General features: G+C 37.5%; 2 protein-coding genes across 2 annotated transcripts in view; one reads left to right on the top strand and one right to left on the bottom strand.

Moving 5' to 3' along the window:
* Positions 1-431: 431 nt before the first annotated feature.
* On the bottom strand, positions 432-11,160 carry LOC140942269 (vacuolar fusion protein CCZ1 homolog). Its single transcript, XM_073391230.1, has 17 exons — positions 11,048-11,160; positions 10,317-10,414; positions 9,944-10,037; positions 9,300-9,377; positions 8,971-9,018; positions 8,596-8,679; positions 8,100-8,151; positions 7,608-7,686; positions 7,146-7,190; positions 6,913-6,994; positions 6,541-6,602; positions 5,650-5,761; positions 5,139-5,172; positions 4,418-4,526; positions 2,682-2,825; positions 1,748-1,875; positions 432-1,463 (listed from the first exon to the last, which is right to left on the bottom strand). Exons 1-17 carry the CDS (start codon positions 11,123-11,125, stop codon positions 1,408-1,410), a joined length of 1,383 nt encoding a protein of 460 aa, XP_073247331.1. The 5' UTR covers positions 11,126-11,160; the 3' UTR covers positions 432-1,407.
* A 41-nt stretch (positions 11,161-11,201) lies between these two features.
* Positions 11,202-17,944, top strand: part of LOC140942268 (exocyst complex component 7-like) — a 21,594-nt gene continuing 14,851 nt past the window's right edge. The window contains exons 1-10 of the mRNA XM_073391229.1: positions 11,202-11,402; positions 11,884-11,949; positions 12,682-12,781; positions 13,340-13,424; positions 14,014-14,119; positions 14,856-14,973; positions 15,123-15,155; positions 15,484-15,552; positions 16,393-16,450; positions 17,401-17,410. Of these exons, the coding sequence (XP_073247330.1) occupies positions 11,352-11,402; positions 11,884-11,949; positions 12,682-12,781; positions 13,340-13,424; positions 14,014-14,119; positions 14,856-14,973; positions 15,123-15,155; positions 15,484-15,552; positions 16,393-16,450; positions 17,401-17,410 (696 nt within the window). The 5' untranslated portion in view covers positions 11,202-11,351. The remainder of the gene's footprint in view (positions 11,403-11,883; positions 11,950-12,681; positions 12,782-13,339; positions 13,425-14,013; positions 14,120-14,855; positions 14,974-15,122; positions 15,156-15,483; positions 15,553-16,392; positions 16,451-17,400; positions 17,411-17,944) is intronic.

Here is a 17,944-nt window from a genome sequence, read left to right as displayed (position 1 = left end):
TGTCCTTTTGTTCTTTTACAGGTAGTTTTTAATTGGCCAATCGTAGTGTTTAAACCGGCTTTGACCCGATTACTTATAAAACTGAGCTGTTAAGTGTTGTTCATGAAAAAAATAATTATAATAATTGGTGTGGATATTTAAAATAACTTTTTCCAGAATGCTTTATAAGAGTATTTTTACTTTTAAAATTTACTGAGTATAATAATTAATGTGCGGATGGTAAATGTAACACCTTTGTTGTACAAAACAATTTTGATGCGATTTTTAAAACTGTATTTCAGTTAATGTCGTTCGACAATTTTTGAGTGCAACGTTATTTATACTGCAAAACAGTAAGTGTCTTTACCATATGGCTGGGTCCGCGAGCGGACATGATAAGGCAAATCCTGGGTTCTGATTGGCTAACCGACGGGCAAAGATTGATTGCCCGCATTGTCCCGCCAAAACAATTTTTTATTGAACAGAAAATTAATAAATTGTTGATTGACATAGCTTGTTCGGTCAAGATGGCTAAATATTAGCCTCATTCTTGGTTGCGTTTTTATGTTCCTGACTTCGTCTCAGTCCAGAAAAATGGACAAATTGGCAAATAAAATCTTGGCAAATACTTAGCCATCTTGTACCGTGCGAGCAGAGGCTACATTTTCGCGAAAACGTAGCTTCTGCTCGCAGGGTTATTCATCTTGCATACGCTTGTTTAAGGCACAAGAATTGTCCGCTTTTCTCCCCAAATAAATTCAACTTGCTGCTCCAGAGCTTTTATTGTTGCTTCCTTTTTCAAGGCACTCTTCCGTCAAAGAGCGGACGGTTTTTCAGTCTTGAATTTGTTATTCAGAATCTCTCACTATTTATTAACGACTGTTGGATAACATAAAGAGCGTTTTCTGTCAAAGTAATGACAAATGAATTTTCATATCACAATTTTACTTAGAGGTCTTCTGTAATTTTTACATATTTACAACCAGGAGCCCCTGTTTACAACATAAATGACCTATTTATATATATATTTTTAATATTACAGGAAATGCTATGCTCTGTCCTAGGTGAAGTTTCACCCTTTTTGCTTGATTAGTCCCTGTACGGCGTCTTCAAAGACCTTCTCGGTCAATGCATTTCGGTGACGTATCCCAATCGCTCGGACCACGTGACCCAAAACGCATCGGCTGCGCGCAATAATGAGGCTTAAAGACTAGGCAACCTGTTTTGCCAAATATTCTATTCTTTGTGCCAAAAAGTGCGTCCGAAGAATCTAGTAAAAAATCTAGTTCCAAAGGGTTTTAAAGTTTTGTCTTAAAGAAGAGAGAACCAAGCATCCAGGATTATGTCATGGGGATATTGTGAATGGACGGCGTTACGCACAACCGAGGCCAGTAGGATTCTAAACGATTTCTCCTTCATTCCTTTAGATTAGTCTAAGAAAAAGATGTTGTTGAATTGTGTGATACCCAGTCTTTTCACTTCCTCTGCAAAATGAAAACACAATAAACACTTATTTAGGGATTCTAACTTTACTTCTCATAATAGAGGGGGAGGGGTGGCGGATGCAAATGAAGGGAGGCTATTCAAATCCTCACCCCTTCCATTTCTTAGAAGCCACCTTTGATACCAATTTCAGGCTTTCGCAGCCGTTTTCGGTTAATGCAAATGGTTGGTGAATTTTGCTTACCATTTACCTAAACCTTGAACTGACCGGTTTGCCCATGTAAATGGTAAACAACCGGTGTCTCTTGCGTAAAACTACACTCACCATCAATCTCTATAAGGTTGGCATTCTTTTGGTTCAGGATGACAAACAATTCCCGCTGATCTGATTTTCGTCCTACGATCCAACAATCGGACATGGTCTTCACAAACGTTTCACCATCTTCTTGGAAACTGCAAAGGCGTAACAAAAAAACTTCCTTTATTGCTTTCACAATTAACAAAGAGGGCAAGTCGGGTGCCGTTTATAGCGAATAGCTTTTCGTGCCGACACAAGCACCTATCCGATATGTGACTCTCCACTTTAGAGGTCAGCGCAGTGCTGCTTCGCTCCGTTACCGCAATCGCGCCGAAATCACCGTTCCTATGTGTAAACAGAAGCTTTATCTAGTATGGTTTTCTCGCCGACGCAAAAGCTATCCAGAATAGTATGAACATAGCTTAAATTTTAGCCTCCGCATTACTAGCAGGACAATTTAATTTGGACGGAGACGAAGTTGTATACCTTGATTTTAAACTGCATTGAATCCTCATTTTAGGGACACAACAGACAACAAAAACAAAACCATGCCTGTCAATAGACCAGCTATTAAAGTGGGCCACTTCAGTTCAAAAGTAATGATGAAACTAGTCTTTACTTCGTCAAAACAAAAATTCTTACGCTTCGACATAGACAGAGGAAAGTAGCCTGAGCCAAAGTTATGATTTTAAAAACTGTTCAACAAGCGTGCAAAGCCGGAAGGTAAACGCACGTGCAAAATAGGGGCGCATGCACGTGCAGCACGTGCCAAAAAATAAAACCGTGTTCGTCAAAAAACAGCTTGTAGAAACTCCTGGAGAGTTCGCTCGATGAAACAGAAGTTGCTGAAGTGTAAGCGCCGGCTAAGCTAAGCTAAGCTAAGCTAAGCTAAGCAAGGCGACCACGTTTCCGCCGTCTTATTGTAAAAGATTTGAAAAACAAAGATTTCCAAGGACTATACCTTGCAAAGTCCGCACTTATGTCGCCCATAAGTCTCATGATTTCAGGAGCAACGATAGGCAGCGAGGACCTTCTGGAGTGGACTGAAGTCTTCTGGGCCAAGTTCATGTGGTTGAAGTACAGATATCGGTACTGCTGGTCGGAACTGGGGAAGAATCAAGGACGCAAAAAAAAGCATTGAAGTGAGTAAACATTAAGCTTCACTAACTTACGTTTAACACTTAACTGTGACAAGAGCTGTAAAAGCGTGTTCACTAAAGTGGCCAGCATATATGCAACATTTTACATAAAGAAAAGAGTTCAAGTTTGGAACACCAACATGGCTAACCTATGAAGAAAGCGTTTCCGGGCCCTTTCGCATTTTTTTTACGGCTCTCGCTCCAACTTTCGTGCAATAACTCGACTGGAAACGTTTGAAATGAATGCTACAACATGGCCGCTGTTTCGTTGTTTTGGAACACCAATATAGCCACCGTAACGTGATGTGAAAACTCCCTATTCTTCGGTCTCTGGTGTCGAAAAAGATACGTGAGCTACATCTACACAAACTACGACGCACGTGCATATGTTTGCACGATGTTATAACAGACAGGTAATCGGTGTCTCTCAAAAAAACGGCAATTCCTCCTTACACTGTTTGTTCCGAAAAGAATAGGCGCCTGTTCGTGGGCCAGCACACGCATCTCTAAGACACAGACGGCCAAAAGTCTTCTGCACCGTTATCATACTAGGTTTTTGAATCAGATTTGACAACTTGGAAAAAGTTGTCGTGAGAAAGTGGTCTGTGCATTATTAAACGGTTTTAGGGAGCAACAGCAACGCCGACGGCTACCAAAACGTCACTTAAAAAGTGCATTCGCGCTGATTCAAACTTTATCGCCCTTCAACGCCATCACGTCTTCTGAAGTTGAATTCTAAAGGGCTGTATCAAAGTTAAGGAAAAGGAAAAGAAAGTCGTTGCCCTGTGTTCACGTCCTTCACGAAATTAGGCATTTCCAGGTCATAGTCGTGTAGTGGCAGCAAAGAAATATACAAAAAAGCGTGATGCACGTGCAAAATTGTTGTTTTGCTTATTCAAACCTGTTGCTTTTTTTCCTGTTCTCGCTTCAGCCGCTGTCGTCGTTGCTTGACTCGTGAGCACTCGAACATAAAATTCATATCTCCTTGCCACCGTGTAATATCCTCTATATATGCAATAAATTATCTCCCATAAAGTACATGTGTTCGGACATCTTCTCGGAAGAGACCCCCTGTGGTTCCTTTCTTGTAAGGGACCACCTCCTCTAAGCGACCACTAAGGCCACGTTCACACGACACTGGACGAATTTCGACCGACTGAAAAATTTGACCGGACACTTTGTTCACACGGGACTGTTCAATATTTTCGCTCTGTTCACACGGAACTTTAAACGGCTAGCCGTCTCAATTTTTGTACGGCTCAGGTGGCTCCGTGGGAACGGAACACCTAAAGGCACGAATAGCCCATGTTCAATGTATTAAAACTCTAACATGACTCCGAGGATTTAGCGTCAAAATTGCAAATTTTTCCCGACTACATTGTCTCGCAATTTCCGGAAGAGACTTGAGCACAAAGATAGGCACACCAAATAAGGAAAAAGTACCAGAAAGCCTCGGAGTCATATTAGATATTTAATATATCAAACGTGGACTATTTTCAATCAGTCGAAAAGTCTATGAATCCACTTGAGGAAATACTTTAATACAACAACTTAATACCTCTGCTGCTTCTTTGCACTTTGTTCACCAACCACACTAGCCAGCGTTGTAAGCTGAGGGCCAATAAAATTATCAATCTTTCTAAAGAGGTCCATGCTAGGATAAGGGCCTAAATTGGGAAAAAACGCAAAATGAGCCAGTCCCAACGTCAGTCCTGTAGATATGGAATAATGATCAACTTTCGTCTCCTAAACAAAACAAAAAACAGAAAAACGGCGTTTTGCCTCTTGCGGGAGTGGGGGTGGAAGGGGGAAGGTGGGAAGAGGGAGGGGTGGGTCAACTCCTATACGAAACAAACAAGAGGAATGTTTATTACAGGATTACGGAAACTATCACGTACCAGGGAAAAACAACGTGAAAACTGTTTTTGACTTTGAAGACCACAGACGGACAAAACAGGTGCGGGGCGACCACCAATCCAAAACACCAAATTTTTTCCAAGACAAAGCCTTAAAGCTGAACCTCTCCAAAGCGAAAGCGATCAGTTCTTGGATGACGTTAGAATAATTTTCCAAAGACTCCCGGTGGTTTGATTCTCGTAAGCAACCAATAAATCGTCCATTTTTGGGTGGTTGCTTAAGAGAAAATCAACTGCGCTATTAATCGGGATAACTTTAATCTTTGTTTTTTTTGGTCACATTACTTAAAATGCTATTAAACAGTAAAATATCTGTGGCATCCCATAAAAGCTCTAGATATAACGCATTTTGTTCTCACTAACCTGAGACCATTAAACATATTGTAGCCTCTAAAGCCTGACAAAACAAACAAACAAGCAGGATTCAGTTACAGAAGAATCAGTCGTAATGTCTCGACTTAGAATTATTTACTTGCAAAATCCTATTGTCGATACATAAACGAGACCAAGTTTCAGGGCCGGCTATTTTTAAAAACGGAATTTAGCTAATGTTTAAAACTCGTGACTAAACCATTTTCAGTTTGCTTATGCTTTCACCTAATCAACGTTTATCGTGAAATTTTTGTTGGAAACACACAGTATAAACTGGAGAAACATTTACATATATCATCTTGAAATAAGCCACTTATTGATGAGATTAGAGGACTGAAAGCCCAATGATGTCTTACACCGCAGCCTAGCTTAGACTTTGTTAAAGAAATGATCCTAACAGTTAACTATATCGTGAGATTACCAGTGCTGAGTATATTTAACAACAGTATTTTCAAGCAATAAGAGAAAGCACATGTGCAGTAGCTTAGTTTTTTTATAATACCTTATAAACCACTAGTATCAGTTCCTCCTGTTCAGAGTCAGTATTAACAAATATTTTGGGTGGTGTCCTTGGTGTTGGTACATCTCCTAATTCAGTAGGACCTGTTATGAATCTGAAAATAGGAAAAATACTTTACTTCGTTCTTACTCTGAATGGGAATCTCAGAGGAAGGTAGAGCATTTTGTACAACAATGGCCTGAACAACAGCACTGTTCAAACTACTTAGCGCCACAGTTAGCATAGCCATTCCCACCTCCACGTGATCAAGCTATCGCCATCATTAAAAGTGTGTGAATGAGTGAATAAGACCATCATCAATATCAGTTCATTAAGGCCAATTTGAAATTTTGAACTTCACATGAGCTAAATGTATAGTCATAATCATCATCTCCATCATCACCAGGTGCAAAGAAAGTCAGTTTTACTACTTCCATGTTGCTGTAGCTAGCCTGTATTAGCCCAAAAGCCATTTCCACTGGCCCAAAAATACTTTTCATGAGCATTGATTAGAGTTCTTCTGTAATGTGAACCTCCCCCCCACCGCCCCACATAAAAATTCACTTGCCCATCGGGTGAGTTAAGAACAGAATTCACTAGTCCGATAGCAAAATCCACTAGCCCCAGGCTATCGGACATGACTTTCTTTGCACACTGATCACCACCACTAACACTGCTGTCACTACTGTATCATCATCATCATCATCATCATCATCATAAGACCGTTTCAAACATTGAACTTCACATGTGTCTAATCAATCTAAAGCAACTCAGCAAAAACAAGATCTTGTTCATCAGCATTAAAATCAGCATGTCAGCAAAGTTCGACATTTCAAACCGGCCTAAAATGCATTTAGAGTACCGGTGGTATTGATTCAAAACTTCTAAAGATACCTTCCATGATGAGATTTAGGCTGAACAACAACATAACCTTGAGATCTTGGGTTTTCTATACTCTGCAAAAAATCCATTTATTTTCAGGGTTAGATAGCCATGAAGTACAGTTTAAAAAATGAGCGGGAGTGTATTATCGGGATGAAAAACCTTGAGGCAAAAGTGAGAGTTTTTAGGGCTAGATATAGATCAACTCATTCTTGCATTAATATTTAGATCTGGGGTCATTTTGGTCTATTTTGGTCGGGTCTTTAACAGATGTACAGACACTCATTAAACATTAATTTCATTTTTGTTTATGACTTATTAATTAGTTCTTGAAGTTTTTTTGGTACCTTAAGTTTTTTCAAAATAATAAGGACAGTACAGTACCTCCAGGTCGTTTGTTGTAGGAAACAAACTTGACACTAAGTATTTGTATAGTGTGCGCATATCTTCTTGTTCAAGACCACTCCTGCAAAAGGAAAAACACTTACAACTTAAAACTTAAAAATCAAACAAACTTGACTTTAAATGTTTCATAGTGTGTGAAGATCACTCTGACTAAAAAATAGGAACAATTTAACATCACTTTACTACCATGAACTACATTATGATGAACTCACCAGACAAGTTTTTCTGAGTATAGAAAGGCAGTGTATCTTATTTGGCTGAAAATGATTGAAAATAGAAAACAATGAATCCCAAGCACAGTTTATTTTTCCAGAATCTCATACTGATCTGAAAGGTTTCTGCAAAAACCCAAAGAATCATAAAATTAATTTGAATGAACTATGAAAAATATGAGAATTGGAATCTTTTTATTGGAATTTTCTAGTCTAATTTACATATGTTTTTTGGCATTTTCTCTGATGCAATATATTATGAGATGTGGTGACTATTTTTAAAAAGTATCCATCCGTATTAACTGGTGTCTGTTTTAAGTGGGTTAATTTTAGAGAAAACATATGAGCTCTTTGTTAAGAAAATGAAAATGCATGTCTGTTATATTTGGATGCCTGTATTAAATGGGTGTCCATAGAACAGGGTTCCACTGTAATAGACATTATTTTAAGGCCAGTTTTTACCTGAATGAATGCTCAATCACATTTATGAAAGACTGGATCCTTAGAAAGGTATTTTTGTCCACTGGAAGAAAATTTATTCCTGTGGGAAAAGAAATGACATATTCATTCAATCAAAAAGAAAATTATATTTTTAGAATTCTACAAGCCACAACTGGGGATTATAGAGTGGACAGTACACGACAATACAGGCATTTGAGTACATTGTTACAGGGCTTGAAGAAAAAAAATAATGTAAGTTACCAACTGGTCATTTGGGCAAGCCGCTCTCACATTTTGTTTGCCCAGGGCCACTTCTGCTTGTCGTTGCTAATGATTTGGTTAGAGGATCAAGTGCATGGACCTTTGCCCATTGGGTAAGTAATCTTTAATAGTTACTTGCCCAGCAAGAAAATCTGCTTGTCCCAAACTAGTGGACAGGACTTTTTTTCCGAGCCCCACGGCAGCTAATTCATATCAATGATTTAAAGGCAAATAGCTAACAACTGTAAGTACCTGAAAAAACATCCAGGAGATCAAACTGGGAAAAGTTTAGAGTCTGTAAGTACTGAAAATAAAAGAATTTTTCAAAATTGCAAAATGCGACATAATAATTAATTATAATTATTATTTCATTTTCACTCACACATCACTTTTGAGTCTAAAAATTTAAGTCGTCAATCTCAAGTCTCTATCTTGTTATCTTATTGTTAGTTCAGCTAAAATTCATTTACATGAAGGAATACAGAAGAATACAGAGAATTTTAACTGTGGATAGTACATTGTTTGTATATAAAGCAAAAAAATTGTATTAATAATAAATTAGTTTATCAAAAATCTAGTTTATTTCTAGCTAATAGTGTCCAGGTTTTCTTTTTTGAAAAATCTTAAGCAATTATATTTAAATAGATAGGATTTCATCCACAGGTTTAAAAGTTGGAATAACAAAATATTAATCTCACCATATTAATTAAAACATAGCAGTTAAAAATAGGTCAAAAACAAAACTTACTGATGTGTAGAAATGCTCCAATCTTTTGCAAAGCGCTTCAAGGTTGTGGGTTTTTATAATATAGGCAAATGTACCATTAAAAAGCTGAGAAGAAAACAAAAATTATGTTATCGATGACATTTTGCACAAGTTGTTTTCTTTTCAATTTCATGACAAATTACAATTATTGTTAAGAAACATTATATACATATGCAGTGGCATCGCAGATCCCTTATTTTTAGACCAAACGGAGGCCCGAAGGGCCAAAAAAATTTGGGGGGAACCACCCCCCCTCCCTTAACTAAGGGTCTGGATAACCGGGCCTCTCCATTATCTCAAGGTCTTGATCCAGCACTGATATGTACATTATTATAGGGAATTAAAAGCTAAGCATACCTTGAACATTTTGTAAGCTTGCTTTAATACTGCATCAAGAACGGAATCCTACAAGGAAATATCAACATTAATTTATATAAATAAAGTAGCTTATAATTAATCACTGTATCACATATTATCATCAATTAATTAACATTTAGTTAACAATTCAATTACCACATTTGTAAATGTATCACATTACATTCTGGAAACTCCAAAGCCTTCAACATTATAAGAAATTCTACACAAACAAAAAAAAGTTATGCTTGCATAAATTAATGAATGCGGCACAATGCTTTCCAGTGGACACATGTTTCATTTGGGATTTACTAAGGGCCACTTCTACTAACCAAGACATCTTCATCATGATATTCAATCATCATCTTCCCATCCTTTGCCATTTTTTCACTGAAAGGAATGCTGACTGTCTATAAAGAAAAAATTAGTTTTAGACAACAGAAAATGTCACCATGCCAAGATTGCAAACCCACCCATTTTATTGCATTATTGCCATTGGATTATCTCAGCAATTGCAGTGATCATGTACATGGCTATGGTCATTTGCAAGGGTGGCTTTTAAAGATCCTATTATTTTGACCCTAACCCTATTGTAAAACCTTAAGTTGCAGCAGCACCTGTACCAGTCACCTGCAAGTTAAATCCAGTGTGTGAAAAGCAGGAATTAGAGAGACTTTTTTGGTTGGGGGGGAGGTGGGGGTAACGTATATCCCTAGTTTAAATTTCAAAACACCATTTTTTCATGTTTTCGGGAAAAACCACCTCCCTGTTGGTATTTTACGATTTTAAAGTACTTGTCTTCATTGCTGTGGCAATTTCTGTATGTTTGGCACAAGATGACCTAAAAACCTATCAAGGTGTGTGAACAATATTTTTCCAAGTAACATCTCTGTTTTTTATTTAAATGTTTTGCCCTATTTTAGGGATGCCCGACTGCTGTAACAGGTTTGGCGTAACAAGATATTCAGCTGCTTACCATGATCATCCAGAAATCAGGTTCTGCTTCAAAAAAGACCTGCCTTGTTTTCTGAGTGTGAAGGGAGCTGCATGGCTTGTCTGGTGAGAATGTTCTGCAGTAAAATGAAGATGTTATGCAGATGTATTTCTGGACATCCCTTCTCTCCACCCACAAAGTAACTTTTCAGGTGAAGGGAAGCAAGAACAGGAAATATGTCTCCATTCAAAGGCTCAAAGATGTTATGCATTATTGTAAAATCAACTGAGTGACCACGTACATATGATTTCATAAAAACCCTTTTTGCTGTTTGCTATGCAATATAGCAGCAATTAAATTAGTCACAACAAAAAGTAGGATAAAATGTGGCATGCAAAATAGCATTCAATCTTACTGTGTAAATTTGACCAATGCTTCACAGAGTCCTATATTTTTAATCTTCCTGTCAATGTTCTCTCCAGGTGGAATATAGAGGACAATCTTTTCCTTTTCCTGTTGTAGAAGAATTAAACATTAAGCATGACCCCTTTTTAGGAAACTGTGCCATAAAATATATGGTTATGTACATAAGTTTATGACAGGAAATTTAGTATTGTCAGAAAAAATGACACTGGAGCAAAAGCACAGGGTGGGGGTGAGGGTGAGGGTGAGGGTGGGGGTGAGGGTGATGGCAGATTTAAGGGTGGTGTTTACACAAAATTGTTGAGAAAGCTATTGAGATTGCCAAAGTTAAAAGCTTCTAATCTTTGGCAGGATACCATGGCATGAATTACCTAGGCGAATATCACTGCTTATAAGCTGCACCATATAAATATAGCCTGTGTGTTGATGTCTCCACTTCCTTTGCAACAGAGGACATAGAACATGCCTGCACGCAGGCAAAGCACAATACAGTATTTTTCCACAGAAAGAGAACTTCAGGAACATGTTTTGCAAAATGGGTACACCTGGTGTGATTTTGAGAGGATAACTTTCTTTTCTAGGCAATTGATTCCTGATTAACATTCTGGTTAACTTGAAAACCTCAAGTCAAAAGACATGACACAATAACAGTGTTTAAAAATCCTGATTTCGCAGTAAGTTGTATATCCAGCGAGAAATTAGCTTAAAAATCAAATAACATACCATTCCTTCTTTTGGCGCAAAAGTGGAATTGTAAATAAAGAAATTGACCAGACCAGGGGATGTTTTCATGGACGCCATCTTGTTTCAATATTCTTTCGTGACGTTTACAAGAGCCACCTAGTTCTAAAAACATTACCGCTGACAGAAGGTGACGGTCAAAACATCCAAGATGGCGCTTTCGGGGGAGGTGTTGCCAAACTGTTGCCAATTTTCATGCGTCTTAAACATCGCATAAACGCTCGCTATGTGTAGCAATTATTGCAAAAAATAATAGTTTGATAACTCATATTTCCGTGTGTTGACGATGGATGATATATCGGTCAGGAAGAGGCAGCTAGATGACAAACTTGCTAAGGTATTTCCTTACCTCTCGAGCTCTGTTTTCGTTAATAAGTATTATTCTGTAACTTATCTTTTGATAATTTCCACCATGCTGTTACTTACCTTTTCGTTTTTGCTGTGCCTTTCTTTGTAGCCCCCTCAATTCTTTTTTGTATCCAGAAGTTAACTATCCGATATTGGCCTTATTGGGAGTATACCCTTTCGCTTCCTGGTGGATAGACATCTTTTGTGCACCTCCTAACAGTGTTTGTCTTAGATAGAGTTGACTTCTGGATACAAAAAGGAATTAGGGAGCTACATTTTAACAACAATTATGTTTAAAATTTGAAGGGAAAGGGAAATAGCTCACCATGAAATTGCACTTCGCACCTCTTAACCTTCCTTCGTTTCTATCCTATTACCATTCTATTACTAAAAATACATTATCACACAAATCTCGTGGTGAGCAGTGAGAATAAATTACATAGACTACGGTAGTTGTCATTTTTTTGTAGGAAAAGAATATCCTGGCTTTTCTTCAGGAGAGTTTGGAAAAGACAAATCAAATTACAGGAAACATGGTGAGCAGATTGTTGTAAGTTTAATTAAAATGTTTAAAAGTTAACAATGTTGTACCAGCACAACAGCTTGGTGGGTATATTCAGGCAGGGGTGGACTTCGTTTGCTGACAAGAAGGTGGGTCTACAACTAGGTGAGCTTATAAGTAAGTGAGGGGCTTACACAGTGTTCTCCTTATCGGGCTGTAACTGGTAAAATTTACTTTCTGAAGCAACACTTCTTACTGCCTACAACCACTTGAAGGTATAGGAAAATAAAACACGTTGTTTTAAAAAATTTGCAAGTTGTGATTTAATCTGATCAATGTAATGAGTGAATAATAGAAGTCTATTAATGTATACACAGCTTTTCTATTTATTGGTCACTCATTTTGGAAAGAGCATTGAAGACGGAGTAAAATTATGGGAATCAAACATTTTAAATAAATTGTTGTCTAAAGATAGCAATGGCTGATTTGTGTAAAATAGGTCTTAAAATGAGGGATTTACGTTTCAGAGAACTTAGCTCCTAAATTTCGAAGGCATTTCCCTCCCTCCACTTCCCCCCCCCCCCTCCCAGGAAAGTGCGCCTCTGGCACATTTTTTGCCTTACTGGCCATGAGTGGTCCCTTACCTGCTGAGCTAAAATTTAGGTACAACACTGTTACAGTTTATGGTGTACAACAGTGTATTTGTCTTGATCATTGAATGGAAGGTGTTTTAGGCATTTCTCATAATTTATGTGTTATCTTACAGCTGGATATCTTGTCCAAGTTTGAAGGGCGCATACACAAACTAGAGGACACCATTGTTCCAGTTCATAGGGAGACTGACGACTTGCAGCGAAGACAAGCTAGTATCCTAAATCTTTAAATGTGAATGTGATTGCTTCCCTAAAGCTCATATTTGCTAAAGACATGATGTAGTAAAACAGTTAGCTTCAATTCTTTATCAATCTGCTACACTCTTGAACTACAGTATTTAATTTTTTGGTTGATGTTAATTATTATTAAATCAGTACATTGTAGTTCAAGCTTAGTTTGTCAGGTCTGTACTTTAGCAGTCTTACAGGAGAGCCTTGAATACATTTTCCGTCTTCAGTGCTAAGAGAAATCAACATATTCCCTCCAGATCTGGAGGTCTGGGGTTCAAGTGTGCCTTCATGATGACTGCGCATAGTTTGCAAGATGAACAGATTTTTCTATAGCTCACATGATTTTGTAAAAGTTGGCGATATCAATCCAGTATAACTTTTCCTTTTGGAAATTTCATCAAATTTGCTTTGTTTGTGGCATGTCTGTGCACATCCAATCAGAAGAAATGAAATGCACCTGAAATGGGGTCTACAATCCACAATATTATTACTATGGTGTTGTGACTGACAACAATTGAGTTATCTATTAACTTGGCATAGATATTGAAAAATCCTTGGCTGGTTTGGATCATGTGATCAGTTATCACCACGTCTATGCTAGTGTTGAACATGTCATAAGAGATGCGTAAGTAATGGCACTCGAAAAAAACTTGAATTTCAGTTTGTCCTTTAGGCAACCTGGTCTCACATTTTGTTTGCCCAGGGCCACTTCTTGCTTATCTTTGTTAATGATTTGGTTAGAGTATGAAGTTCCTGGACTCTTGCCCATTGGGCAAGTAAGCTTTAAAAGCTACTTACCCAGCAAGAAAATCTACTTGTGCTGGACTGTCAGGTCAGACTTTTTTCAAGCCCTTTAATAAAGGGGTCTTTTGGGGGAAGGGTTGCAAAAGTTATTAAGATGGAATCCTTCAGGAAATTGGGTAATTTTAATTTTCAGTGGACAAAGACCTTGTACCAGAATAATAAAGCAAGGGCTATAGATGTAATTTATAGTTATCTGTAATAACACCAAAGAAAATTTCTTAAGGGAGTGCAAGAAAATAAATGCCTTGAATTTCACAAAATGACATTTTACAATGAAATTTTCAGAATTTTACCTGTGTTTTCACAATTCTTATGAAGACCCATATATTAAAAAATAAAATACTTACTGTACAGTTTAGTTTGCTTACAGTGTGTCACGGGTGAATTTTAATAATTTTTGTTTGTTACAGTCCAACTGGCCAGCTTGATGCCTATATCAAGAATTTGGAAAGAGTACTGGATGCAATTGAGTTCTTCAACCAGAACAACCCTAGCTGTGTGGAGCTAACCAACTTGGTTTGTTTTAGATTTTATTTCATGTACTAGGAGTTAAAATATTTACAGGTGTGCCTTTCAGTTGGCAATTAATGTCCGTCCCATAGAGAGAGAGAGTCAAATAAAGGGAGTTAAGAATGGCAGGGACCAACTCTAGGTGTCTGGTTTACCAATGTGTTTGTCCTATAGTCATAGAGGTGTCCAGTAAGAGAGAGTCCACTGTGCTTCTATAAAAAGTTGCTTCATTTTCATGTACAGTGTAATCCTTTTGTTTACTATTTTTTGAGTGTTTTTTTTGTTCATTTTGGCTGAGCTGTAGCAGTTAATTCTTGTCACAATCACTAAACATTCGTGAATCTTAAAAAAGTTGTTTTTGAATAACATGTAAACTTCTGTGGAGGCGTGTGTTTGTGGCTGAGCAGTTAACACCTCAAACTCCAGTTCTGGCGGTCCGAGGTTCAAGCCTTGCCTGGCGCATTATTTCATTAGACAAGGAACTTTACTCCACTTTGTCTCTCTCCACCCAGTTGTATAAATGGGTACCGGCGACATACTGCTGGGAGTAACCCTGTGATGGACTCGAATCCCATTCAAGAGGGAGTAGCAATACTCCTAGGCATGCTTCTTGCTAAGGAAACCAGGATAAGCTCCATCTGTTTGGGCCTTTGGCCTGTGTGCACCTTTGCCTTTTAAACTTCTGTGATATTGGCAAATTTGTCAATTAATCAGCATCATTTTGTTTCTTTTTCTGTTCCAGACCTCTTTGCGTGACTATGGTCGTGATTCACTACAGAAAGAATTCCGCCAGATGCTTAACAGGCACAGCAAACCAGTTTCAATTGACACAATCGTCAAGCTGGCTGCCGCTGGAGAAGGTAAAACATTGTATTTAATAATTATTATTATAACCAATAAAAGACCTTCAGTCTTTTCTTGTTCATCTCAACTTAAATGTCAAGAATCTCATGCAGGCATACTCTGTAAAAGAATATTGCTTGAAATGTGTGCTTTTTTTTCTTTGCAGATACTTTGAAAGAACCAATTGAGCATTTATCAGGTCTGTAATAACTTAGTTGGACTTTGTTTGAACGCCAGAAGGGAACAGGGTGCCTGATAGTTGTGGCTTCAGACACTGAAATCTATTAATCCTGGGTTTGAGAACCACTTGGCTCCCTCTGTTAGCTGATTATGATTCTTATGCCATCTTGTCTCATGTACTTCATAAATGTGGCCATGTGAAAAAATTTTCCTGTGAAAATGACTTTTATTAATTTTGAATGAGAACAGGAGATTTATTTCATATCAAAGATTTTGGATGTACCCTCACTTTGACAAAGAGGCTTTGGGGAAATACTTTATTGACGTTAAACTGTATTTATGTTCAGAAAAAGTTTTGGAAGACTTATGCACCATAACTCGTTGGTTGAATGGGCCTGGCAAAGATGATTCTACAGGTACAATGTAGCTATGAATGTGAAGAATTTTTTTAACTGCAATATTTTAGTGTTTCTGTCTTAATTGAAGAATGCATAATTTTCAAATTAAAAAAATGATTGAAAGGTTTAGTTTAATGGAGGACTTCGTCAGACACTTTTTTCAGGTCAACAACTTGGCAGAATCATTTTTCTCCCCTCCCAGCTCTTTTCCAAAGTAGATGTACAATATAACAAAGTTTTCAATAAGAATAGAACTGTAACAGTGTGTGAAATCATTAACAGTTATTCGTTGAGCCTGAATGGGCTCTGAGTCAATAGCCCTTGAGGCCGAAGGCTGAATGGGCTATTGACTCAAAGGACATGAGGGCGAGAGGAATATTATTATTTTAGTAAAATCCAACTAGTTGGTCAAAAATATCGAGACAAAACAACTTTAGCTAATTAAAGCTAGACTTTAATCCTTTTTTGCCGCCAAAAAGCCGGCGCTTTTTGCTACTAATGGGCTATAACATATAACCTAGTAGTAGCTCAACCAATCAGAATGTGGCATTGATAATAGACCACTAGTTGGATTTTACTAATAATTATTATTCACCTTTCCATGCCAGATTTTGCTCAGGAAGTGTTTATGTACCATGCATGAGCGTAGTTTAAAAAAAATAATTGCAAAACTCACACTTCAAATTATCAATGCAAGTTTGTTGTTTTATACATGGAAAGACGTAGAGTTTAAAATCCATTTTCATTTTACAGTAATATTTTATTTTCAGTCTTATTAACCCTGTTCATTTAAACTGACTAAAATTTCTCGAAAGTTACAGGCTCACCTTGTTGTGTTTGTTTACTTACTGTTTATAGATTTTATGAGTGTCTATGCACAAATCAGATCTAATTCTCTTGTGAGATCTCTGCAAGTGTAAGTTGATAATAATAAGAGTAATAATAATATTTTAGCTTTGTCAAAAACCTTAAAGACTAAAATGGTGGTGATAATTTGGCCAATAGGGAGTAGCCTGCTCCAGGCTCCAAGATAGTGGGGAAAACACATCAAGAAAAGTTGTGCAAAAATCTCGGTGGAGCAGGGGAGAGATGGATAAGTGTCTCCCCTTCTCTCTTCCCCTGTTTTTCGCTTGTTTGCTTGTCCACTGCTCACCCGCCTTTTTCGCTCGTCTGCACTGACCGAGGGCCTGGCACAGGCTAATAGGGCATAACTGTGACGTTTTAAGGTGATGTTACATGGAACAATTCACAATGATGATTCTTAGCACAACAAAGCGCTACAATGTTAGAATGATGTTGTAACCATTCGAAACAATGTCGCAACAATTTTGCAATGCTGTATTGCACTAAAAATCACTGTTGCAGACTGTGCCATGAAACATTACCTTTAAACAAACTTTCTTACCCTCATAAAATATCAGTATGTCATGTCTATTTTGCTCTAACTTTTTGGTCTGAGCAAATAAGAATGTGGGACATTTTAATAGTATGGTGTGTAGTAATCTGTAGTTGATTCCGTAAGTTCTAAGAACTACAAGCTTAGGAGATGAACCAACCTTGCAACTGACATTTAATTGCACTCAAATCAGCTTAAATTGTATACAGGACATGTTGCATCAACATTACAAACATTTTGTAACCTCAACTTATTGTTTACAATGTTGCAATAGTTCTTTATTATCTTCAATGTTTAATGCAGGCCTTTTTTTCTTTATACCATGATAAGGATTTAGTTTTTTTAAAAAAAATGTTAAAATGTCATTGTACCCTGTAATTTTGAGTTTGAGTTGTATAGTATACTTTGCATTTCAATCTCCATTTAACTTCATTCCAATAACAGTTTTGTATTGTTATTTCTCTTCACAGGTTGAAAGATGTAAGTGTGATAAAGTAGTTGAGTGTAATAGATTACAAGTAAATATATCATCAAATTGCAAGTATGAGAATAGGCCTTTGCTGCATTCCAGTAAACAAAGGTATTAATTTTATTGAGGCTTGGGCGACAAAATACAGTCATCTGTATGAAATTGTCCACTCGAGCTTTGACCTTGTTTCTTTCATTTGTGTGTGCATGACTGGAATACAGAAAAAGGTAAGATGATATCATGGATTCATTGGTCTCTGTTCTACCTCTAACATACTACTCACATTGATTTAGTTACTAGTAATAACCAAAGGTTAGGAAGTGCGGGTGACAACCATCGAAGGTCCAAATGCTTTTCCTCTATTGCTGTGTTTTGCGTAAGTTTCATGTGACAGATGGCGAAAACACGGGTGATTAGATTACGAGGGGTAGAAGGTTTAGACGCTCGTGATCAAATTGCATTCTGTACATTCCATTTATTCTTAGTGGAAGTCCAAACAAATGCCTGCTACATACATGTGACTCATGCATAATAACAACCTAGAG

Source organism: Porites lutea, chromosome 6 (assembly GCF_958299795.1).
Source record: "Porites lutea chromosome 6, jaPorLute2.1, whole genome shotgun sequence".
Taxonomy (NCBI): Eukaryota; Metazoa; Cnidaria; class Anthozoa; order Scleractinia; family Poritidae; genus Porites; species Porites lutea.
Note: the sequence above shows the minus strand (reverse complement) of the source record. Positions and strands in the feature narration are given on the sequence as shown.